Raw genomic sequence first — 25,641 nt, 5'->3', positions numbered from 1 at the left:
TTTCATTTCTGGTCTCTATGACATACTTGTACATGTTCATCCTTAAAACAACAAAGGAATTTACACGTACCATCATTTCTCAAAACCTAGCAAAATGCCTAGCATGTAATATCAGTTAGATGAATTATCAAATTACAGTTATGAGAAAAATTGTCCTGTACTTTTGTTACTGTAATTGGTGGTTGGGTGGTGATGACATGTTCCCATAGGTTAATGGGCACATCTCTGGAGCTCCCAGACTCCAACCACCTGATCATGGCTAGGACAGAAGACCAAGATGAGGAAGGGCTCTGATGGGTGCAAAACAAGTCCATCCATGCAAACCCACCAGGTTCGTGTCTGCCCAATCCCAGTCCCACTCCTTACCACATCCTTGCCTCCTCTGCTCTTCAGGTCCTGGATCTCAGCCATGAGCCTCTGTAACTCCTGGCATGTGTACTTGTACAGTTCATAGTCTCTGCCAGGGTCCCGCAGGTCCACTTCAGCCTCCTCACTGTAGTATTTACCTTCCTGTGGAGGCAAGGATACAGGCTTTGGGTGGGGAATAAGAGTCTCCCTGTTGGGACCAGGGACACTGGGCTGAAATCGGTAACAATGAAACCCCAAATCAGGTCTCTAAAAAATCTGGTCCTCAAATCAAATGTTTTTCTTCTTTTCAAAACGGAAAAGAATTCATTCCTCTTTTCTTCTTTCTTTTTTTTTATTTTATTTTTATTTTTTTTATTTTTAAAGATTTTTTTTATTTATTTATTTGAGAGAGAGAGAATGAGAGACAGAAAGCATGAGAGGGAGGAGGGTCAGAGGGAGAAGCAGACTCCCCGCCGAGCAGGGAGCCCGATGCGGGACTCGATCCCGGGACTCCAGGATCATGACCTGAGCCGAAGGCAGCCGCCTAACCAACTGAGCCACCCAGGCGCCCTCTTTTCTTCTTTCTAATTATAAAGTAATGAATGCTTGGTGTCAGAGACTCAGAACATAAAAGTATCAAAAACAAAATGAAAAGTTGCCTGTAATCTCACCTCCCATCCTGAAATAACTATTTTTAATACTGTGGATAAACACAAGTTTTATTTTTAAACAAAATGGGATCATACTGTCCATGCTAATTTTTGCAATTTCTCATCCCAATAAATTTTTTTTTTTTTATGTTTGTAGTAGCTTTATTCATAATTTCCCAAACTTGGAAGCAATAAACATGTTCTTCAATAGGTGAGTGAATACATCAACTGTGATACATTCAGAGAATAGAATATTATTCAGTGCTAAAAGGAAATGAGCTATGAAGCCATGAAAAGATATGGAAGAACCTTAAATACATATTACAAGTGAAAGAAGCCAAACTGAGAAGGCTGCATACTGTATGATTTTAACTGTATGATGTTCTGGAAAAGACAAAACTGTGGAGACAATAAAAGATCCATGGTTCTGGGGTGGGCGTGGTAGGAGGAATGAAAAGGCAGAGCACGAGGATTTTTTAGAGCAGAGAAAATACTCTGTATAGTATTATAATGATGGATACATGTTATTATACTTTTGTCCAAACCCATGAAGTGTACACCACCACGACTGAACCCTCATTCACTCGTTAAGTTAAACTACAGACTTTGGATAATTGTGATGTGTCAGTATATGTTCATCCTTGGCGAAAAAAAATGTCCCATTTTGGTGAGTGATGTTCATAAGGGGGAAGGCTATGTATGCATGGGGGCAAGGGGTATTTGGGAAATCTCTGCGTCTTTCTCTCAATTTTTTTTTTAATTTTTTATTGTTATGTTAATCCCCATACATTACATCATTAGTTTTAAATATAGTGTTCCATGATTCATTGTTTGTGCATAACACCCAGTGCTCCATGCAGAACGTGCCCTCCTCAATACCCATCACCAGGCTAACCCATCCTCCCACCCCCCTCCCCTCTAGAACCCTCAGTTTGTTTTTCAGAGTCCATTGTCTCTCATGGTTCATCTCCCCCTCCAATTTCCCCCCCTTCATTCTTCCCCTCCTGCTACATTCTTCTTCTTCTTTTTTTCTTTCTTAACATAGATTGCATTATTTGTTTCAGAGGTACAGATCTGAGATTCAACAGTCTTGCACAATTCACAGCGCTTACCAGAGCACATACCCTCCCCAGTGTCCATCACCCAGTCACCCCATCCCTCCCAGCCCAACCCCCACTCCAGCAACCCTCAGTTTGTTTCCTGAGATTAAGAATTCCTCATATCAGTGAGGTCATATGATACATGTCTTTCTCTGTTTGACTTATTTCGCTCAGCATAATACCCTCCAGTTCCATCCACATCGTTGCAAATGGCAAGATCTCATTCCTTTTGATGGCTGCATAATATTCCATTGTAAATATATACCACATCTTCTTTATCCATTCATCTGTCGATGGACATCTTGGCTCTTTCCACAGTTTGGCTATTGTGGACATTGCTGCTATAAACATCGGGGTGCACGTACCCTTTCGGATCCCTACTTTTGTATCTTTGGGGTAAATACCCAGTAGTGCAATTGCTGGATCATATGGTAGCTCTATTTTCAACTTTTTGAGGAACCTCCACACTGTTTTCCAGAGTGGCTGCACCAGCTTGCATTCCCACCAACAGTGTAGGAGGGTTCCCCTTTCTCTGCATCCCCGCCAACATCTGTCATTTCCTGACTTGTTAATTTTAGCCATTCTGACTGGTGTGAGGTGGTATCTCATTGAGGTTTTGATTTGGATTTCCCTGATGCCGAGCGATACTGAACACTTTTTCATGTGTCTGTTGGCCATTTGGATGTCTTCTTTGGAAAAATGTCTGTTCATGTCTTCTGCCCATTTCTTGACTGGATTCTTTGTTCTTTTGGTGTTGAGTCTGATGAGTTCTTTATAGATTTTGGATACTAGCCCTTTATCTGATATGTCATTTGCAAATATCTTCTCCCATTCTGTCAGTTGTCTTTTGGTTTTGTTGACTGTTTCCTTTGCTTTGCAAAAGCTTTTTATCTTGATGAAGTCCCAATAGTTCATTTTTGCCCTTGCTTCCCTTGCCTTTGGCGATGTTTCTAGGAAGAAGTTGCTGCGGCTGAGGTCAAAGAGGTTGCTGCCTGTGTTCTCCTTTAGGATTTTGATGGACTCCTGTCTCACACTGAGGTCTTTCAACCATTTGGAGTCTATTTTTGTGTGTGGTGTAAGGAAATGGTCCAGTTTCATTCTTCTGCATGTGGTTGTCCAATTTTCCCAATACCATTTGTTGAAGAGACTGTCTTTTTTCCATTGGACATTCTTTCCTGCTTTGTCAAAGATTAGTTGACCATATAGTTGACCATATAGGGTCCATTTCTGGGCTCTCTATTCTGTTCCATTGATCTATGTGCCTGTTTTTGTGCCAGTACCATACTGTCTTGATGATGACAGCTTTGTAGTAGAGCTGGAAGTCCGGAATTGTGATGCCGCCAGCTTTGCTTTTCTTTTTCAACATTCCTCTGGCTATGCGGGGTCTTTTCTGGTTCCATACAAATTTTAGGATTATTTGTTCCATTTCTTTGAAAAAAGTGTCATCCCAATAAATTTAAAAACCCATCACAATGGCTACGTGATAATCCACTACATCGATGAACCAGGATTCATTTAACTAAATTCCTACTGATGAGTGTTTAGATGGTCAAATCAAGCTTTAGCAGAGGCTAAAATATCATAATTGGTCACTTAGCCTTTGGAGTGAATGGAACACATTTCTTGAAGAGAGAGTCCACTATAGTTAATAATACTGCATTGCATATTTAAAAGTCGCTAAGATAGTAGGTCTTAAAAATTATCATAACAAGGGTGCCTGAGTGGCTCAGTGAGTTAAGTGTCCAACTCTTGATTTCAACTCAGGTCTTTATCTCAGGGTTGTGAGTTCAAGCCCCATGTCAGGTTCCATACTAGGCGTGGAGCCTACTTAATTAAAAAAAAAAAGTTCTTATCAGAGGAAATAAAAATTTTAACTACACACGGGGATGGATGTTAACTAGATTTTTGTGGTGATCGTTTCACAATATATACAGATATCAAATGTTGTGCACCTTAAATTAATATAACGTTATATGTCAATTATATCCCAATAAAAAAAGAACCAGTGCCTGCAATGGGTAAGGTTTTTGTTAATCTAGATTTCCTAAATCTGAGGAAAACATCATTTTCTACTTAAATTCAAGCTCTTATGTTTCTCTATTGTAGCTTTTTTTTTTTCTTTTTAAAGATTTTATTTATTTATTTGACAGAGAGAGGTGGCGAGAGCAGGAACATAAGCAGGGGGAGTGGGAGAGGGAGAAGGAGGCCTCCCACAGAGCAGGGAGCCCAATGCAGGGCTCGATCCCAGGACCCTGGGATCATGACCTGAGCCGAAGGCAGACGCTTAACAACTAAGCCACCAAGGCACCCCTCTATTCTAGCTTTAAAAAAAAAAAAAAGTAGGGTGCTTGGGTAGCTCAGTCAGTTAAGCATCTGCCTTCAGCTCAGGTCATGATCCCCGGGTCCTGGGACAGAGCCCTGCATCAGGGAGCCTGCTTCTCCCTCTCCCTCTGCCCCTCCCCTCATTTGTGCTTGCTCTCTCTCAAATAAATAAATAAAATCTTAAAAATAAATAAATAAAAAATAAAGTAACCAAACAATCAAAACAATTAAGTCATCAATTAGCTTGACAGATTCAAGAACACAGAAACAGTAAAAGGAAGAACCTGCTGACCACATGAGCTCTCAGGCCACAGAAGAGATTCTGTGGGGATGTCGTTCTGATACTATCTCAGTAGCAGACCAGGGATGCCACATCTCCAATCACCGGTGGTATGCTGCAGATACTGGCTTCTTCTGACCATCAGGAAAAATGGAGACCTACACCATACTAGAACGCAGTCTCTGTTCAGGCACTATTTATGTCTAACATAGGCTTGTTGGTTCTTGGGATGCTGCAGCTAAACCAGATGTAAATACTCAGGTTTGTAGAACCAAGGGAAGTCCAGGCACCTGGTCAAGCAGAGGACACCTGGGAGGTTGTCCCTGTGACCCTCAGCTGCTGCAAACTCACAGCTAGGTGCTTGGTCACGAGCTGTAATTTCTCAGCAATGTGGCAGCCCTGGCTGATCTCACCTGCTCTGTGTCAGAACGGTTACGCTTCCCTTCAGCTGGAGCTCCATCACTTCGGATCACTTTGGGCTTCCGTTTTTTGCTTGATTCTGATGACATGTTGTTTGGTGAGGTCAGGAGGAAAAAGCAGAGACCTGTTAAGAGGAGGAAACTTTTAAGATTTTTCAGAGTTGGGGGGCCTGGGTGGTTCAGTTGGTTAAGTGTCAGCCTTCGGCTCAGGTCATGATCCCAGCGTCCTGGGATCGAGACCCACATGGGGCTCCCTGTTCTGTGGGGAGCCTGCTTCTCCCTCTCCCACTCCCCCTGCTTGTGTTCCCTCTCTCGCTGTGTCTCTCTCTGTCAAATAGACAAAATCTTTAAAAAAAAAAAAAAAAAAAAAGATTTTTCAGAGTTGGAATTGGGAGATTTTCCTGGAGTCAGAATACTGAAGTCTAACTAGTAGTTCTGGCCACTTATACCCTTGTCAACTCAAAAAAAATGTCACTCAACCCTCTAAAGCCTCATTTTAATCCTCTGTAAAAGTGGGGAGGGGTGCCTGGGTGTCCCAGTCAGTTAAGCCGCTGCCTTCGGCTCCGGTCATGATCCCATGATCCCAGGGTCCTGGGATCCAGCCCCTTGTTGGGCTCCCCGCTCAGCGAGGAGACTGCTTCTCCCTCTCCCCCCTGCTCGTACTCTCTCCCTCTCTCTCAAATGAATAAAATCTTTTTAAAAATAAAAAAATAAAAAGAGGGAATGAGGCGCCTGGGTGGCTCATTGGTTAAGCGGCTGACTCTTGATCTCAGCCAGGTCTTGATCTCAGGGTTGTGAGTTCAAGCCCTGCATCGGGCTCTGTGTTAGGTGTGGAGCCTGCTCAAGATTCTCTCTCCCTCTGCTCTGCCGCGCCCCCACCCCCCCACCCCGCGCACCGTGAGCACACTCTCTAAGGGGGGAATCAACCCTCAGCCTGTCCAAAAAAAACTCATCTTTTCCAGCTCCACCTCCTTTAAAGGCACCACAACCACATCCCTGACTAAACTCAGCCTAGCATATATACCCGTTCCCAATATTATTGATTGATCACTGCATGCTGGACCTGATCTAAGCACTTTAAGGGTATGTTCTCACTAGATCCTTATAAGAAACCTTCCAGATACGAACAAGTACCATTTTATGGATGAGAACATTGAGGTTCAGAAAGGTGAATGAGGTGCCGAAGGTCACAAAGAATATGCTAAAGCTTGGGTCCATCTGATGCCACATCAGTGCTCTTGACAACTACATTATTGTGACACCAGTGTGTCTTGCTACCATCTCACTTGGCAATGCCATCAACTCTTTGGTTGGTCCTAAAATTTAAAAGAATAGAACCTACATTTCATGGGACTCGAGTCACAAAGCATCCTCCCTCTGCTACCTCTCCTGGTTGTCACCACAGCCCTGAGGAGGACAGCACTACCCCCTCACCACAACAAATCTGTCACCAACAATTACTGAAGGAACTAACAGCTCATGGTAGTGAGTCAGAGAAGCCCTGAGTTGCAGTCTCCACTCTACTATTTTACTGCTATGAATCCTGGGACAAGTTGCTTCACTGTTCTCTGGGCCTGCTTCCTCACAGATCAAATGAGAGTAACAGTCCCTACCTCAGGGGTTGCTGTGGACATTGACACAGGAGGCACTCCGCTGGTGAAGGTGATGGAGATGACCTAGGACTGGGGCTTTAGATGGTACATGGATGATCTGAAATAATGCTGAACACCTAAGGAGAGAGTTAATCCCCTTTCAATTCTTTTTAGAAACTTCTGATTGCTTCAAGGAGAACATCTCATTTCCCTAGTTTGTCTTTAACATCTGTGAACACCAATGTTCCTTTGTTAACAAAAGGACTCTGTCTCAGAGCCTTAGACAATGAAATCTAGCCAGAATTAAGAATGTTTTCATGTTAAATATATTAGTTCTTATCACTATCTTCTACATAGGACAAGTCTCCATTCAGGGGAGAGACTTAAAATTTCCTCTTAAAGAATATTTATGTTTAAGAAGTAAAAGGTGACTCGATTAAAAACCTTTAGCAAAGGGGCGCCTGGGTGGCTCAGTTGTTAAGCATCTGCCTTTGGCTCAGGTCATGATCCCAGAGTCCTGGGATCGAGCGGCATCAGGCTCCCTGCTCCACGGGAAGCCTGCTTCTCCCTCCCCCACTCCCCTGCTTCTGTTCCTTTTCTCCCTGTGTCTCTCTCTGTCAAATAAATAAATAAAATCTTAAAAAAAAAAAAAAAAACCTTTAGCAAAGTCTTAAACAGTAAATTGGGCACAACCCACAAAGTTGGGACGCGAAAGGCTGAAATGTGGGAAATCCTGACTTCGGAAACCCAGTAAAGACAGCCTGGCACACTGGCACACGTAAGCACACAATAAATGTGAGCTATTATTACCACCACCTTCGACATCGACATCATCGTCGTCACCTAGAGGCTACCATGTGGGGCCCGACGCTGCTGCAGCCAACATCATTTTCACCTGAAGAGACTGAGCGCGCGGCGCCGAGCGGCTGGGGACCCCGGAGAGTGAGCACGGAGAACTCGGGTTGGCCCCCAGCCTGGGGACGCCCTCCCGGAGGTCTGCACCTCGGTCCCCGAGCGCCCAGCCCCGCCCCTCCGACCTGCCCCGCTGTCCCCGCGCCCTCCTCACCGCTCCGAGCCCCGAACCGGTCGCGGCAACCTAGCCACTTCCGGCGGCGGGGAGACGTATTCCCGCATACCATAGAGAAGCGGAAGGAAAGAGCGGCTGGCCGGAAGCGAGGCGCGGAGGCCGGAAGCGAAGCGCAGAGGTCCGGCATGGCAGCGGGCGCGTGGGGCAAGTGGTGATTGGGCGGCGTGGGAGCAGCGGCCGCGGCTCTGGGGTTGTCAGGGCGAGAACCAGCAGCCAACACCCTCACGCTGCCCTCCAAAACCAGGAAACTGAGGCTGCAAGGGCCGATTCTTTGCCTCGTTTACTCTTTCCTCAGCGCCTAAAGCAACGTCCAGCAGCTAGTAGGCGCTCTATTAATAGTTGAAGGAGTGTCATATGCCCAAGATAACACGAGAGCGTGGTAGTGTCAAGATTCGAACCCCTGTGGATTTGCCTTCATAACTTCTATATTTAACCATTGTCTTATTCACCCAAACATCCCACACTAGTGAGGGCAGCAAGTCAGGGAAGGCATTAATTCCCTTACGCTTGTTTTTTCCACGGATGCATCAATAGTTTCCCCATTTGCCTAGGGCAGAGTCACAACTCTAATGCAGCATTTGACAGCCTCAGGTGTTTTCTACCCCTGGTACGAATTCTACAGAGTTCAGGACTTTTGGTGTAAATTCTACTTATCTGGAGGTAGAAACGCTGATGTCCTGAATGCCTTCTGCCATGGGGGAAGGCCCTCCCTGATTATAGCTCAGGGAACACAATACAGGGCAGGGGAAGTAAATCAGCAAGGTGGAACTAGGAAACTGGCCCTGCCTCTAGCACCTGCTTAAGTTCCTCACAGATGAAGAAAAAACATCATGATTTATAGTAAATATTTAATTGGTTCCATTAGTGACAGCACAAGTTTTCCTCAAAGGGAGATAGAATCAAGCCACCTAGAGGTTCATGAGGTGTAGAGATCACCCAGGAGGCTCCCAAAGTCACTGACCCCAATCCACATACCCAGTGGCCCAGTAGAATGGGGGTTGGGCTGATAGAATATGAAGAGAGAAAAGGAATGCAGGGTGAGGGAAATACAGGCCCTGGCCCTTTACTTCACCTGCAGGAATGAAATAGAAAGGGCAGGAGATTCTCCCAACACAGAAGGGCTGAAACTGAACAGTCAAGGTCTCAATATCATGTAGGGAGAAAGAGATGAGCCTCTTTCCAACTGTCTTGTATTAAGAACCCCTTCCCAGGTGGTCTTCTATTACCTCTGTTCTATATTCCTGATTCCATATTCCAAATTCTGCAGTTCAAATCCAAGTTCTGAATTCTGTTCTACCTTCTAGGTTTATGCCCCATTCTGTGACCCAGATCCTTCCCAGCTCCCATCCCTTTTCCCAGACTTTCTGAGTGGAATATGTAGGACCTCACTCTGTGCTAACTTGAAGGTTTTCCCCTTTTCTTCTTGAGGCAGTTTTAGGCTTTTCCCTGACAGGAGGGACTTGGCTCAGGAGGGACTTGGCTCAGACGATCCAGCAAGTGCGTGGCCCAGTGGAGACCAGGGAATTCCAGAGAGCCAGGCCTGGTCTGACCTCCTCCCTTCCCACCTCCTCTCTAACCACTTGACACACTACCTTTTGTACAACTAAAGCTAAACAGAGGGCTTCCATGGTGGTAACTGGGGACTGGTGGCCTTGAGATGAGGAATCTCAGGGGGAAATGTGAGAAGACATAAAAGGCTGCTGTTCTTCATTCAGAGAAATTAAAAACTGCTTCTGGCACAGGGGAAGGGGTGAGCGGGGAAGGTGGGAAGGGTCTGGGCAGGGCTGCAAGTCCTCAGAACCCTGTCATCCTTCAGCTTCCCCTTGTCTGAGCTGAGCACGAACACCCAGAGTCCTCCCAGATCCAAGAGAAAACCAAGACAGCAGGACTGGGAGCTCCTCTGTCCATGGCTGCCCTGAGGGAGAAGGGGAAGGAGGCAGGGGCAGAGGCAGCATCACTGGAGAGGCGAGATCTTCAATGGGATCATGATCCGAGACTCCATGTGTCGCACCAGTGGGACTGTGGAAAGAGAGGCAGAGGTCACAGAGGGTGCAGAGGCAAGCCAACCCCACAAGTGGACTTTGAAGGAGGAGGAGGCCTGGGATGCTGAGACAGGGAAAGCCCCACTGCCCTCCTGGAATGGAAAGCGCCCAATTGTGGCTTAAGAGGGGACTTGGTGCCGAGATACAACATTTTTTTATTTTCATAATGATATATCTATGTTCCTGTGATGTGAAAGAACAAGTAGCATAGCAAAAAGTGACTTCACAGATAATAATGCTTAGGACAAAGCTAGGTGTAGAAGAAAGTAGGGGGATTTAAAGGAAAATATCAAGAAAATAATTATAGCCCTAGTATACCGGTAGGACAAAAGCTATGAGGGTGTCCTCGAGTGGCTAAGATTTGAAAAACACTGATTTAGTTCAAATGATTCACTTTACAGATAGGGAGACTGCAGCCCATAGGAGGTCAGCCCAAGGTCACCCAGGAGGTCAGCCACTTTGCTCTTGCTCAGAGATGTTCAAACATTACTATGCATACAAATTACCTATAGTTCTTGTTAAAGTGCAGATTCTGATTCAGCAGATGGGGGCGGGAGTTGAGATTTGGCATTTCTAACGAGCTTCCAGGAGATCCTGATACGATCATTCAATATCACACTTTCAAGAGTGAGGCTCCCGCTAACTCCTTCAGGAAGCGCATTTTCCCCCACATCAGCTGGTAAGTGTGGACACTTAACTGTAAGCTCCTCAAGGGGAGGGAAAGGCTCCTGTTCATTCTGTGGCCCCTAGCCACCCACCCACTGCAGTCCCTGGCACACGGTGAGGGCTCGCTCAATCAACACCTGTCGACTCCAAGTGGTTCTCAGGGGTCCCAGCAATGTGGCAAACACAGAGAACAAAAAACTTCCTCAAAAAATTTGCTGTGTGCTTCCTCTGTGCCAGTCTGGGTGAAGCACTTTTCCTAACTTAGCTCCTAGAATTTTCCTTCCAGCCCTCTGAGGGAGGCACTATCACTGTCACCATCTTACAGATGAGGAAACAGCCTCACCGTGGTGAAGAACCATGCCTGAGGTCACAGTGCATAGGGACCATCTGTGTTTTCATCGCCTGGAGCACTCACCTAGACCCACTGCTTAGATCACGTGGAGTGTGCCACCAGGACAGAACCCCACTCACTGTCTTAAAAGTAAGTTCCCCATCACTGGAGGTAATCGAGTGAGACTTGACCTCCTTGCAAAGGGGATTCCATCCTCACATTGGGCTCTTGGCAGATGACCTCCAAGGGCTAGGCTGACCCCCTAGAGGAAGCACTCACCTGTGTAGTAGACATTTTCGTCCCAGCCCCTCTTCCTCCAGGCAGCGTTTCGAGTCTCCTCCCGAGACTGTAGGTCCTTATAGGCTGTGGGAAAGGCATTGGCTCATTCCGTGGGAACAGAGGATCTGATCCTATACCTAGCACAGGGCCCTCCTGTCATTGCCCCAAACCCTGTCCTGCTGTCTCTTCCCAATGTCTCGAACTGTTAGCAAACACTGTCTGCTTTGACAATCTCATCCCATTAGTACATTTGTTGACAACTCCCAACTTTCTATTTCCAGCCCAGAACTCTCCCTCGGGCTCCACACCCATGTATCCGGTGCCCACTTCATGTCTCCACTTGGATGTGTCAGCATCTCAAATGCAACATTTCCAAGGGCCAAAATTACACTCCTGACCCCTTCAACCTGCTCTGCCTAGGGTCTCAGTAAGAGACACACAGCTGCTCAAGCAAGAATCTGGAGTTCTCCTCTCCCTGCCTCACCCCACGCAGACAATTCATCCACAAGGCCCACTGGCCACCTCCAGACTAATGAATCTATCTGTGGCCTTTTCAGCATCCTCACTGCCACCACATTAGGCCAGGCTACCATCCTCCTGAACTCATCTGCCGGAACTAGTTTAACCATCTCCTGATGCCTCACTTCCTCTCTTGCTCCCCTACAAAGCACCCTCGGCAAAGCACATGGCAACCAGAGGAATCCTACTGGAACACAAATCAGGTCATGTCATGCTGCTTAAAATGCTGCATCAGTCTCCCATTGCATTTAGGATAAATCCCAATCCCACAGCCTGCAAGGCCCAGCCTGATCTGGTATGTCCCTGTCTCCTCCCGCTCTTCACTCTCTCCACACTGGCCTCCTCTGCACTCTTCAAAGGCCTTTTCCCCACCGCAGAACCTTTGCACATGTTGTACCCTCTACTTAGAATGCCCTTCCCTGGCAATTCACAAGCTGGCTCTTTCTCATCCTTTAGCTTAGTTAATATTTTACCTCCTCAGAGAGGCCTTCTTTGTCTATCCAAGCCATTCCCATGTGTTTCTTTATCATTTTTCCCTGCCTCTTTATTATTTGTAATAATTGGAAATAATGTTTTTGTGTTAGTTTATGTCAGAGGTAGTATCTCTCCCTGCTAGAACGTAAACTCCAGAAGGGCACTAATGTATTCGCACTACCTATAAAGAGTGACAGTGGGGAAAGGGGACTAGCAGAGGGGCCCTGGAGGGTCCCCAGCCTACCCCAGAGGTGATGCACAACGTAGAGCTCTCCTATCTGCGAGAAGAAGCCGCCCACCGCCTCCTGGTTCTCTTGCCGGTACTTGATGGCCCGAGCCCTAGGGATGGCAAGAAGAGTGTGGAACAAGGCCAGGACCAGTGCAAAAGGCCCTCTGCGGTGTCCCCAGGCTGATTTCTCAGCCACACCTCAAGGGAGGAGCCAGAGGTAGGACCCTCAGCTCTCAGAGATGGTCAGGGAAGGGGGTGACAGAGATACAGCCAGGGGCTGGGCATTCTACTACGAGGGGAGGCTTCACAATCCTCTAGGAGATCCTCACCTCCTAGCTGGATCCTTCTCCTGGATCCATGAGGGGCAGAGGATGCCAGGCTCCCTGCCATATGGCCCTGGGAAAGGTGGCATGCCAGGGAACTAGGCAGGGCAGGTAGGCAGGGTCCCCCCAACCCCTGGCACCACCACTCACCAGTTGTTCCCCCACTCAATCATGGTTCCTGGCTGAAAGAGAACCAGAGGAAAGAATGGAAATGAGCCCCCATCTCAGATTCCAATGTCACAGCTAGGTGGAGATGGGAAACCGTCCTGCCTCCCCAGCCCCAGGGGCCACTTGGCCTCACTCAGGGGCCCTGACTCACACTGGGTGTGCACGGGTGCACACGTTCTGAGCCCATAGGCAGGGAGAGGCCAGAAGCCCCATCTAGGTGCTGAGGCACAGGACCCCCTCCCATCCCCCCATGTCAGGGTATCTGTAAAGCAGCACCACAGCAGGGAAAGCGGGGGGCAGGCAGGCAACCGGTGAGGGGGAGGCACCTTGAGCTTGTATGTCCTCAGCTCATAGATGTTGGGGCCTGCTCTGGGCTGTGGCTCGTTCCAGAAGCTGAACTCAAGGAGCATCTGGTTTCTCCTGGACAGCAGCATCTGGCTCCGCTCCTTTCGGAACTCCAGGTACTCCTGTGGGCACGGCAGTCTGGGCATGGTGGCCATAAAGAGCCCCCCACCCTAGCACTGTGTCCCCATGGGGGAGTGGTGGCAGCTCCCCGCATAGGGCTGAGCTAGAGCCAATGTTCAGAGAGGTTTGTGGAGCAGATACCGACATACCTTATTGCTTTTGAGCTTGTTCATGCAGTCCATGAGGGCTGGGTAGCCGCCTGAGAATCGCCACAGGTGTACTGTTGTGTGGGGGAGAAAATGGGAGGTACAGGTCAAAGGGCTGCTGGGACTCTGCCCTGCTTTCCCCAAGGCTGGCTAAGGATATATGAAATGGGGCAGTCTCCAGCTGAGTCCCCTTAGCACCAGGACTCTCTGAGTTCCCTTTGCCTTGGTGGGGGGTAGCGCTGGGCAGGGGATAACCCCAGACACAAGCCCAGGAGGCCTAGGTTTGAGCTCCAGGTCTGCCAGGTGGCCTTTGACCCCCTCCAGGCCTCAATGTCCTCAACTTGAAAACGGGAATAATAATTGCACCCAACCTTCCTTAAATAGCACAAGAGGATCAGACGTGTCCTTGTATCCAAGGCACATGAGCACACATGAACACCAGGCTTATAATGGATAGGCTGGACAAAAGGAGAGTAGGTCTGATAGGCTAAAATGGAATATTCTAAGACAGTGAACTAAAAAAAAAAAAAGAAAAACAAACAAGGACCAGAACAGCATGCACAGTGTGCTAGCACATCTGTTTAGGGGTATGGGGACATATCCAGAGATGCTGGGCTATGTACCATCTCTCAATGGAGACCCAAGAGATTGTGACAGGAGATGCCTCTGGGGCAGAGAACTGAGGCCTGGGGCAGAAGGGAGGCTTGCTTTTCACTGAAAACTCTTTGTACTGTTTGAATTTTTTATCATAGCCCCTATGCTGGGTCAAATGGTGTCCCCCTTCCCCCAAAGTTCATGCCTACCCAGAACCTCAGAATAGGACCTTATTTGGAAATAGGGTCTTCACAGATGCTATCAAGCTCAGATGCCATCATACTGGGTGGGCCCAAAATTCAATGACTGGTGTCCTCATATGAAGAGGGAGATTTGGACACAGACACCAAGAGGACACCATGTGAAGACAGAGGCACACAGGGAGAATGCTCTGTGACAACAGAGGCAGAGATGAGAGGGATGCATCTACAAGCCCAGGAAAGTCAAGGATTTCCAGCAACTGCCAGAAGCTGGAAAAGGCAAGATAAGATTCTCCCCTAGAGTCTTTGGAGAGAGCATGGCCCTGCCAACACCTAGATTTCAGGCTCCTGGGCTCCAGAACTTGAGAGAATCGATTCTCTTGTTTTAGCCACCCAGCAGTTGGCACTTTGTTACGGCAGTCCCAGTAAAATACTACTCCTTCCAATAATAAAGGTGGAAGAGAAGAAAGGAAACAGTCTTGCCAACCCTGGAAGCATGGCTGGGATTGAGGGAGGAAGGTTTCCAAAGGGTAAGTCAGGCAGGCTAGAGCTGAGGGCAGTTGGCTGACCAGCAATTTGGAAGCTCAGACTTTTGATCTTTCCCATCCTTGGCCTATTCCTTACCTGCCTTCTGACTCCATCTGTGCCTTGATTTTCCTATCTGCAAAATGGTCTGACCCTAGAGTTTAAAGGCCTCTTTCCCGGGCGCCTGGGTGGCTCAGTCGTTAAGTGTCTGCCTTCAGCTCAGGTCATGATCCCAAGGTCCTGGGATCGAGCCCCACATCGGGCTCCCTGCTCCGTGGGAAGCCTGCTTCTCCCTCTCCCACTCCCCCTGCTTGTGTTCCCTCTCTCGCTGTGTCTCTCTCTGTCAAATAAATAAATAAAATCTTAAAAAAAAAAAAAAAAGCCTTTACTTTAAAAAAAAAAAAAAAAGAAAAGAAAGGCCTCTTTCCCAAGGGAAACAGCAAAAATACTGTATGGATGGAAGTCTACCAAGACCAGGAATGCTGGCCAGTAGAAAAGGGATAAATCTCATACTGAGGACCAAGAGGGAAAAGTTACAGGCAGGGCATCCCAGGCCCTCGAGAAGAAAGAGCAGCAGAGTAAGCTGATGAAGACTCCATTTAGAAAGATCCCTCTAAGTGCCGCTGGAGAGAGGGAGAGGAGGGTGGCCAGGCATGAGGGATGCCAGAGACCTGGGCTGGGTGGCAATGGCACTGGGGAGGTGGGCACCTCACCTGCCTGGTCCTGCTCCCCGTACCATGTGTTCCAGTTGCCCACGAGCGAGCAGGGGTAGTCCTCATCCAGGTGCAGTTTGGGTAGCACAGCCTCCCTGGGGTGGGGGGAGGGGGACAGAGAGATGGGGGAGGGCTCACACCAGCCACCAGGGCCCCTGAGATAAGGGTTCCAACTCAGGCCCTCAGGGCTGGGCTTCAGTCTCCCCATCTCTAAGATGCAGAGGCTGGACAATTCATCCTTAGGACTTTTGGCTCTGAAATCTACATCTCCTAGATTTCTGCAAGGAGAACGAGGCTGGGATGGAGTCTCGCGCCCAAGCAGGGGATGGGACAAGCAGATGGAGGAGGATGCTCACGTCAGGCTGTTGTAGGCATCCAGACACTCAGGCTTCACATTGTGAACTGCAATAGAGGAAAGAGAGTGGGAAGTGAAGCAAAGGGTGTGTGTATCTGTGGGAAGCTGGGATGGGGGGTCATCCCACAGGGCCAGGGCTCCCAGGACAGCTCAGGATGTCCCAGCCCCTCTCATGTCCCAGCTGAAGCCTCGCAGGCCCCCAGAGGCTCCGGGAGGGCAGGCTGGCTCAGAAGCCACTCACACTGGATCTTGTAGAGGTTGCTGGTTTCCTTCTTGGATAGCAGGGTGGAGTGGGCATCCTTCCGGGGATCCACCTTGTGCACAAAGAGGGAGCGGAACCAGCTACCTTCATTGTCCTTGGAATAGAAGCTGCCGGGCAGAGGAATTCAGGAGGACAAAAAGAAGTGGGGATAGCCCTGGCTCTTCCATCTGCTCAGATATCCTGCTCCCCCGTCCCTCAGATATCCTGATGACCCACATCTCTAGGAAAGGGGCCATGGAATCCAGTGGCGGCTCCAGAGTGTAAAACATCACTGGAGCCAGCTGAGCAGACCTGGTCCCTTTTCGAGATCATGGCTGCCCAGTCTTTTTCTTGAAGCTTTGCAGGGCCTTGGGAGGCTGGGAGAAGCAGCCCCACCTCCCACCTCTCTCCAGCCTCCCTGCCTCTACTTATCCCCCTTCCAACGGGCTCTTTGCGGCACACATCTGCTCCACTTGGGGCATATATCTGCAGCCCTCTGCCAAGAGGATCAACCCCAAACCCACCTTGCCTGATGTCCAAAACCCCTAACAGCCCAACCTATCTTGCCAGCCTCCTTGTTGTCCCCTCCGCCCAACCTGTGTACCCTACTCTCCAGATCTGCTCCTCCCCGAACATGCCAGGCTCTTTTCCTCAATGCTTTATTTGCAATTTCTGTCTCCTCTGACAGAAGCCTATACTCATCATCCTCTCCAGTGCTCACACTACACTTGGCCTGTGCCCCTTCCCAGCCCCCACAAATGTAAAGCCAAAGAAAAATAGGGGTGCCTGGGTGGCTCAGTCGTTACGCGTCTGCCTTCGGCTCAGGTCATGATCCCAGGGTCCTGGGATCGAGCCCCACATCAGGCTCCCTGCTCCATGGGAAGCCTGCTTCTCCCTCTCCCACTCCCCCTGTTTGTGTTCCCTCTCTCACTGTGTCTCTCTGTCAAATAAATAAATAAAATCTTTAAAAAAAAAAAAAAGCCAAAGAAAAATAAACTTTGTCCTTGAGGAAGTCATAGTCCACTGGAAGAAGCAGGCTTTGGAACATAATTGTAGCCAGAGGTATTTGGGAGAGCCTAGGTGAGCAAGCCTTTGGCAATCTGGGCAAACTCTCCAGAGGAGGTGATCTGACCAGTCTCTGAATCTCCAGGGCTGATTTAGCAGATCAAAGCAGATAGAAGGGGTGAAAAGGCATACAAGGCAAGATTCATTCATCCAGGCAACACTTAATTGACAAATATCCACCCTGTGAACCTGGATAAGGTGGAAAGAAGAAAGAAAGAAAAGAAAAGAAAGGAAAGGAAAGGAAAGGGAAAAGAAGGAAGGAAGAAAGGAAGAAAGAGAGAAAGAAAGAAGAAAGAAAGAAAGAAAAGAAAGAAAGAAAGAAAAGAAAGAAAAGAAAGAAAGAAAGAAAGAAAGAAAGAAAGAAAGAAAGAATTCTGTTCAGAGCAGGGGACCTGCCACCAGGTCCTGCCAGACCTAACTATACTTCCCACACAAGGTCCCAGCAGGGGCGGGGCTTATTTTTAGGCTGCCAGAGGCTACAAATCTTCTTGCTTAGCAGCAGGGATACAATTTGTAGTCAGGCCTGAAAAGCCAGTCTCCTGCTGGATGATTTCTAGCCAGGGAGCCTGGCAGTGGGGTCCTTAAATGCCAGCAAGCCCTCTCCCTTTTCAATCCTTTTCTATGACTAAAATAAAAATAATTGTCTTGCAAATCAAAGTATTATTTTTTTTCCAAAATATGGAGCAGCCCACTGGGACTGAGGAAATTAAATAAAAGCATCTTAAAGTAGTAAAACATTTGTATGAACACAGAGAAAGATGAGTAAAGATTTATCCCAAACCTAATACTGCTAACCTGGGAGAGGGGAGAGGGAGATGGTTAAGTTTTTATTTATTCACTATAGTTTTTTTGTAAAGCTAAAAAAAAATTGTTTTAAGTGTTCCTGAATTCATAGGCTTTCTGTCATTATGCATGTATTTGTTTCACTAACAAACCAAAAAGACGATTATCATCAGATCATCAGTGTGGTTCTATGAAATTTGGTGACCAGAATAAGGGAGCTTCGCTACAGATACTTCAGCTGAGGACATCCTCTGTGTCAGGGATCCATGATCAGCTTTTCAGAAGAGTGATCCTGCTGCATCTATGTAGTGTTGATAACTATTAGTATCCCCATTTTTGAGATAAGAAAATAGTCAGGAGTTTTAAGGAACCTGCCCAAGGTCACATAGTAAATCAGGGGCAGAGCTGAGGCAAGAACCAACCCAGATGGCTCAGTCGTTGGGCGTCTGCCTTCGGCTCAGGTCATGATCCCAGGGTCCTGGAATCGAGCCCCGCATCGGGCTCCCTGCGCATTGGGCTCCCTGCTCAGCAGGAAGCCTGCTTCTCCCTCTCCCACTCCCCCTGCTTGTGTTCCCTCTCTCACTGTGTCTCTCTCTGTCGAATAAATAAATAAAATCTTAAAAAAAAAAAAAAAAAGAACCAACCCAGAGTTCTTTCCTCCAAAGCCAGCCCCCGCCTCGGGTTTGAGCACTGACTTGGGGGAGCATCAGGCACACACTGGGAAGAACCAGGTGTTTCAACAAAGCCACTGGCAGAGAGATTTGACCTTTGGTTTGAATGTAGAGGGGATGCTTCCCTTGGAAGGGGTAGTGGCAGGGAAAACAGTGGCTCCTACTTACTGTCAGCCAAGACCTTTGTGCTCCAGGACTGGGCTTTGAGTAATTTATTAACATCAGTACTGACCAAGATAAAGAGCCAGGAGGCCAGCCCTTGGAGAGAGAGTGGGGGGCTAGAATGCTCTCCACTCTGGGGGAATGGCAGGGGAATCCAGGAGCTCTGATGGGTTCCCATCTCTGCTCCCCACTCTCTAATCTTTCATGCTTACAGGCCTCAGTTTCCCCGTGTGTCAAACGAGCAAGCTGGAGTATAACCTATCTCTAAAGATCTTTTCTCCAGGTAAAACCCAAGATAAGACCTGTCCAAAATCCCAGGTCAGGGTCTGAACTCCAAGCCAGTGTCCATAGGCTCACATTCTCACGAACTCAAATTTCACTTTCACAGTGAAATCACAACATTCTCCTACCCTTGAACTCCCCAACCCCTCTCACCCTGTCCTCTATTTTTCCGTAGCTCCTTCTCCCACATTATACCTTGTTTTTTTCTTTGATTATGTGCCTTGTTTATTGTCTCCCCACTAGAAGTAGCCCCACAGGGATAGGGATCTTGTCTGCCCCTTGTATCCCAGGGCCTAGAACAGTGCTGGGCACCCAGCACGTGCTCAGTCTGCATCTGGGAAATAAATGGGGCGGGGCGGGGGAAGCTAAGACAGAGCTGCTTAAAGACAATAAAAGCTGGAAGGTAAGAAATTAGAGAAAGGGTGGCTCAGAGTGTGGATGCAGGGCTCAGGAGCCCTTACGCTCCCTACTATCAGCAGCAGAATTAGTGCTTAAGAGCACAGATTCTGGATGAATCCAGGTTCTGATCTCAGCTCAGCTTCATCTCTCTGAGACTTATATTCCTTATCTGTAAAATAGGGGCATTAGGATGGGTCTTCTAGAGAAAGGGCCTGACATGGCAGGGCAGCCAATATCACTGTTCCTACCAAACTTCCTAACTGATCTCCCGGCTCCTACTCTTTCCCCACTTTTCCTAATCCGCCCATCCATCTTTGTAAAGCACCATTTTGGTGATGCTATTGCTCTGCTCAAAAGTCTTCTACGGCTCCGCATTGTGTACAAAACGAAGGCTGGATGTCTCCACTTGGAATTCTAGCTCTCATGTACTTTGCCAAGCCAGAGCCAGGATTCACTATCCCAGTGGTTCTGAAACCCACAGCATTAATGTCACCTGAGAAATTCTCAGGCCCCATCCTAGACCTATGGCAGCAGAAATTCTGGGGGTGGGCCTAGCAATCTGGGTTTTAACAAGCCCACCACAGGATTCTGATTCCTGCTCAAGTTTAAGAATCACTGCTCTAGAGCAGTCCCCAATTTCTTTCCTTTTTTTCTTCTTCATGTCATCTCAGGAATGCCAAAGATTCTGGTATCTCAACTATATTAAGAATGCCTCTTGGGCCTAGAAAAACACAATGCAGCTTTGTCCAATCTATGGGAAGGAGCTGCCCCAGATGGACCAGTTTAGCCCCTTCCACAAAAACACCTCTCACATTTCCCCATCAGCCTTCTCATAGTTTTCATCTGTCTTGTCTCCCCAGCCACATGGGAAGTCATTAGCCAATGTCCTCCCATCCCCCCATGGTACACAGCACAGTGCTTTTGGCATGGGAGTTGCTCAACAAATATTTGTCCCGGATGAGAACTTTTCAGTAGATGTCACATTTGCACTCTCGATAGGAGTCAACAGTCTGATGCCCCCTCCCCAACATGAAATTGCTCCAGAATGTTCTCTAGATTTATATGCTAGGAAGCTCAGCTCTATGCACATTCTGAAATACACTTCTGTTTTGAGTTGGCTGACTACAGAAAGGGACCATGTTTCTGCTTACTGTTCCAGAAGTGTATATTGAGAAGACACACCAGGAGAACTAAAATAACTGGAGTTCTGGAGCGCCTGGCTGGCTCAGTCGATAGAGCATGTGACTCTTGATCTCAGGGTCGTGAGTTCAAGCCCCATGCTGGGCATAGAGCTTACTTAATAATAATAAAAATAAAAGAACTAAAGTTCTGTTAACAGGATTACTGGTGCAACAGTAACAACTGCTATTTATTGAGCAATTACTATGTGCTAAGAACTAATCTTCACAATATGTTTTTGAGAAAAATGAGGCTCAGAGGTTTTTCATGCCTTATTCAAGGATGGTTAATTAATGGCCAAGAGGATTCCAATCCACATCCATCTGACTTCAAAGCCCACACTCTGTCTCTACCCCAGCAGCCCCCAAACCTCAGAGGTCAGAAAGGCTGCTGCCTGCCCCTCTAGTGACTTGAGAGAGATATGGGATGGGCTAAAGGTCAACAGGCAGGGATGTTCCCAGGTACCTAAAGAGAGACCAGGGCATAAGTAACTATGAAGCAGTTCTTGAGTGACTTGATAAGTATTAATCCAAGTGCCCTCACAGCAATCCTACAAAAATGCCCAGCAGAGATTATCATCCCCACTTTACAGAAAAGGAAACCAAGGTTCACAAAGGTTCAGCGCCTCATCCAAGTGAGTTAAGTGACGAGCATCAGGTGGCCTCTATGTCCCATGCACCTCATCCAAGTGAGTTAAGTGAGGAGCATCAGGTGGCCTCTATGTCCCATGCTCCTTTTGTGGTCTCTGGATATTTGCCACACAAATGGCTCTACCACCTACTGATTCTGTTACCGTGGGGGAAGTGAGGTCTCACCCCCAGCCTCAATTTTCTCATCTGGAAAACAAGGGGCTCATAGAAGATGATCTCCCCAAGGCCATTTCAGCCCTGATATTATAAGGGGTTTATGCAGAAATTGTCTGAACGAGGGCAACATCTGTTGCATGTTCACCAGGGGCTAGAAGCCTCACATACCAGATGTGGCCTTTTAACCCTCAACAACTCTAGGAGATACATACTATTTTATCATTCCTATTTTATAAATGAGGAATCTGATACTTTAAGAGGCCAAATGACTTGCCCAAGGCCACCCCACTAAGAAAGGCTGAGTTAGATTTGCCGGTGCCAGACAAACTCCAGGGTCTTTTCATGATAGGAGGGTTCTCCCCAATTATTGGGCAGTCGGGGTGGGGGCACATGTCTGGCTCCTCTTTCCCAACAGCCCAAGAGCCTCGCTGCACAGTGCTCTGGGATCCCATGGCAAGGTCAAACAGAACTCCGCAGCTTCATGCCTGGGCTGCTGGACAGGAGGGCCCCCTGCTTCCTTTCCACAGGTGGGGAGACAGGTGTCTTACTTCATTAGCAATATGTTCTTGAGCATACTGTCCTGAACCCTGTGGTAAGGGCTGGATTAACAGAAAAATGATGCGACATGCTAGTCGGGGAGACAGGCAAGTGTGTCTAGAGGGTGATGGGGAGATGGGGAAAGTAGAGGGCCCTGGAGACGGAGGAGGGAGGGGCCTCCCAGGCCTGGTCAGGGAAGCAAAGCCCTGCCTCAGTCCAGAGCAGCGCCCCAAAAAAGCCCAGGCTGAGTGCCTGGCCAAGCCAGCCTCCGCCTCTCAGGAGGCCACCAGTTGTGGTGCAAAGAGCACTGGTTGTCAGGAGAACTGTGTCCAGACCCAATGCCACCTGGAGACACCAAAGGGAGTGACCTTGGGCAACTCCCATCCCTTCCCAGGCCTCCTTTGCCCCACTTGCACTGTTCAGGATTGGGGCACAAAGGATCTCTGCAGCCATGGCCTTTGGGGGTCCCGCACTGCTCCCCGTATCTCTTCCTCCCAGAACTTCCCAAGGGAGGAGCTGCCCCTCCTAGAAGCCCCCAGTGGGTGCTATTTCACAATCGTCCCAAAGGCCTAAAGAAGGAGCCACTCCTGCCCTCTGCCCCGTTCCCACTCTCCAGGGCCCAGGACATGCCCCTCTCATTCACCCCATCTTTCATTCTGTGCCCAGAGCCAAGTACCCACTAGGACAAAGACCCTACGCATATCTTACCATCTCTCCCATTCTTTGCCGAGAGCTCCTCCCCAGGCCTAGATCTTGCCCCCGCCTCTAACCCATAGATTCCAAGCCGGAGTCTGCCCATCCCCAGACCCAGACCCTGGCCCCCGCACCCGCACCCCCCGCGCGCGCGCGCCGCTCCCCCCACCCTCGGCCCGGCTCTCACCGCGCAGCAGCCGCAATGTCCGCGGCGCCGGGCCTTGGGCCCCCCAGCAGCCGCCGCGCCGCCGCAGAGATGCTGCACAGCCGCGGAGCCATGTTGGAGCGGCGCAGGTTGGAGAAAGGTCCCGCCCCCGAACCCGGCGGCAGGGCGGGGCCTGAGTAAGCCCCACGCCCCGCCCCACCCGGCTGGCCCGCCTCCTCCCGCAAGCATTCAGGTGGGCGTTGCCGCCGGGCATCCCCCAACTCCACAAAGGCTGAGCTGAACACAGTTTCCTGTCCTCAGAGTCCCTGCAGCTCCGGTACTCACTTGCTCTGTCACCTTGACCAAGGCCTTTGCCCACTCTGGGCCCCAGTGTCCACCTCGGTAAAATGGGAGCGTCGAACATTGATACTAGGGTTCTTAATTGGGCACTCAAGATTAGTTGGCAGAGGGTCAGTCAGTAGGCCCCCTGAAATTGTGCTTTTTTCTGGGGAGGAAGGATCCACAGGCAGTATTTAGCACATTATCAAAGGAACAAACCCCTAACAATTGAATACAGTTGGACCAGGCTCTGGGCCACCAGTACATTTCCTCTCCATCTCCTTTTCTATCTTTATACCGTTTTACCATCTCTACCTGGGCATCCTGGGCCCCATGCCTTCTCCTGGCCCTGCCCTGACTCCTTTGCCTGCCTTCCAAACTAATCCCCTCTCAGTCCACAATCCCCCACGTCACACACCTCAGCAAGAGCAGGGAGTTTGCAGACTCCACGAGGGGCCCAGGTCCCTGGGTGCATGCATAGATACTTGCATGCACACCCCCAAAGGAATATCCACCCACTGACCACTGACCGGTGGCCCCCTCCTGGTATGCTTGGCAGCGGGGAGCGGAGGGCAGGCATTAATTTTGTTAATCCTTCAGCAAATACTGAGTCAGCCTGGCTATCACCTGTGTTAAGCTCTGAGACATTAAAGGTGGACAGGACAAGCCCCCAGCCCTTTTGGGACTTGAGGTCTGGTAAGGGAAACAAAATCAAATCAACACTGACTTTGAGCCCTTTCAGACAGATGCTTTAGGCTGCTCTCCCCTCACTTCTCCTGCCTGATACATTAAATATTTACTGAATAAGTGAAAAATGTACACAAAAGTATTTTGCCAATTACAGTGCAGACTATGAAGAAATATGGGGAGGTGTGAGGACTTACAATGCGTGGGGAAGAGAAAAAGGGAGATCCTATATACACTTGAGGGTCAGTAATGACTTCTGTAAGGAAGTAAAGCTTGCACTATGATTTTTTTCCCTCTGTTTTCTAAAGGAACATGTATTATATGTGTGATTTATTTAAAAAGGAAACTCTATCCTCATGATAAATGGAAAACCTGGATCAATTGTCGTAAATAGGCAGAACCATCAAAATAAATGTGGTGGACACAACACTGTGGCCACTGCCTTGCAGCTAAGGCAGAAGGCTGTGAGCCTGAGGCCTGCTCTCTGTGTTAACAAAGAAGAGCACAAGGGGCACCTGGGAGGCTCAGTTGGTTAAGTGTCTGCCTTTGGCTTAGGTCATGATCCAGGGTCCTGGGATTGTGCCCCGCTTCTCCCTCTGCCTCTGCCTGCCATTCCCCTGGCTTGTGCAAGTGCTCTCTCTCTCTCTCTCTCTCTGCCAAATAAATAAATAAAATCTTTAAAAAAAAAAAAAAGAAGAAGAAGAGAAAGGCAAGGGGAACCTTAGGCAGAGAAAGCAATGTGTGCCTAGTATGTGAGAAGGCAGCCAGGAAGAAACAGGTTAGAAATGTTTAGCATAATCAAAGCTGTTGAGGCAGCTTCTCAGTACAAAGAATACCTCTCCAACAATGGAGCAGGCAGGCTTGGTGACCTGTGACTGAATTATGCCAACAGAGGCTGCAGAACAATACATTGACCATGTGGTAGAGGGCATTTGGTAATGAAACCATGGGAAGCCAGAACCCGTGGACTGGCTTATTAATTAATTAATTAATTAATTAATTATATAATCTCTACACCCAATGTGGGGATCAAACTCACAAACCTAAGATGAAGAGTCCATGCTCTTCCAACTGAGCAAGCCAGGTGCCCCACCAAGCTGACATCCTGATTGCAGCATTGTGGGAGACCCTGAGCCAGAACCAGTCCAGTTAACTACTCACTCCTGAATTTCTGACCCATTTGGAACCATGTGAGATAATGATTGTTTATTGTTTCAAACTGCTAGATTTTGAGGGTAATTCTAGGAAGGGGCTAGCCCTCCTAGTCTAGGGTGAGCGTCTTCACCAAATTCCAGATGTTTCTGGCCACCTCTGCTGGGAAAAGGAGGGAGGGCTGACCTGCAGCCTCCTCGGGCTGACATTTCCAAGAGGGTTTCCCCATCTCCACCCACTTAAGTGGGGCAAGAGGATAACACTGGGTGGTTCCAGGAGCATGCTCCCACCCCTGACCAGGAGAGATGGGAGATGGATCTTCTTCCCCATGTCATATGAACCACAGTATGGCAGCTTACTGGAAGTGCAGCTTCGAGACCCCAAACCCAACCCTAGCTAGGGTGACCAACTCATTCCAGTTTACCCTAGACTTTCCCAGTTTTTGCACTGGAAGACCTCCCATTCAGGAAACCCATCTATCCCAGGGAAACCAGGAGATTTGGTCATCCTAAATGTGGCCCTGTCCCTCTCCTCACAACACATATCCACTTCATCGCAGAATCTTTTCCTTGCTTAACTAACTCCACTTACCTTGCTTGAAGGAGTAGGGCACAGGGGCTCTCTTTGTGGCATTCAGTGACATGCAATCCTGGTTAACTGAGCATCTGGTATG

General features: G+C 48.5%; 2 protein-coding genes across 5 annotated transcripts in view; both read right to left on the bottom strand.

Annotated features, from left to right (window-relative positions):
- THOC5 (THO complex subunit 5) overlaps positions 1-7,841 on the bottom strand; it is a 37,148-nt gene extending 29,307 nt beyond the window's left edge. For 2 of the 4 annotated variants that reach the window (XM_078060798.1, XM_078060799.1), the window contains exons 1-3: positions 7,778-7,841; positions 5,114-5,244; positions 367-510 (exon numbers count right to left, since the gene is read on the bottom strand). In XM_078060798.1, the coding sequence (XP_077916924.1) occupies positions 367-510; positions 5,114-5,209 (240 nt within the window). In that variant the 5' untranslated portion in view covers positions 5,210-5,244; positions 7,778-7,841. Of the gene's footprint in view, positions 1-366; positions 511-5,113; positions 5,245-6,732; positions 6,849-7,606; positions 7,681-7,777 lie in introns of those variants that run through there. The other 2 variants (XM_078060800.1, XM_078060801.1) reach the window with 2 other exon arrangements.
- Positions 7,842-8,629: 788 nt separating this feature from the next.
- On the bottom strand, positions 8,630-22,983 carry NIPSNAP1 (nipsnap homolog 1). The gene is made up of 10 exons (XM_036123154.2): positions 22,833-22,983; positions 16,069-16,196; positions 15,829-15,874; positions 15,473-15,567; positions 13,444-13,514; positions 13,156-13,296; positions 12,812-12,843; positions 12,354-12,448; positions 11,117-11,200; positions 8,630-9,817 (listed from the first exon to the last, which is right to left on the bottom strand). The coding sequence occupies exons 1-10, from the start codon at positions 22,922-22,924 to the stop codon at positions 9,753-9,755; spliced, it is 849 nt and encodes a 282-aa protein (XP_035979047.1). The 5' UTR covers positions 22,925-22,983; the 3' UTR covers positions 8,630-9,752.
- Positions 22,984-25,641: the final 2,658 nt, after the last annotated feature.

This window comes from Halichoerus grypus, chromosome 13 (assembly GCF_964656455.1).
Source record: "Halichoerus grypus chromosome 13, mHalGry1.hap1.1, whole genome shotgun sequence".
In the NCBI taxonomy this organism is placed as follows: Eukaryota; Metazoa; Chordata; class Mammalia; order Carnivora; family Phocidae; genus Halichoerus; species Halichoerus grypus.
The sequence above is the reverse complement of the archived record's forward strand: the minus strand, read 5'-3'. Positions and strand labels throughout refer to the sequence as shown.

Bases quoted from the DNA above. Each gene is read 5' to 3' on its own strand.
- NIPSNAP1 (XM_036123154.2), bottom strand. From the start codon at position 22,924: ATGGCTCCGCGGCTGTGCAGCATCTCTGCGGCGGCGCGGCGGCTGCTG. The intron at 16,197-22,832 runs GTGAGAGCCGGG...TCTGCCCGGCAG, and splicing joins GACATTGCGGCTGCTGCGCG to CTTCTATTCCAAGGACAATG. The intron at 15,875-16,068 runs GTGAGTGGCTTC...CCTCTATTGCAG, and splicing joins CAACCTCTACAAGATCCAGT to TTCACAATGTGAAGCCTGAG.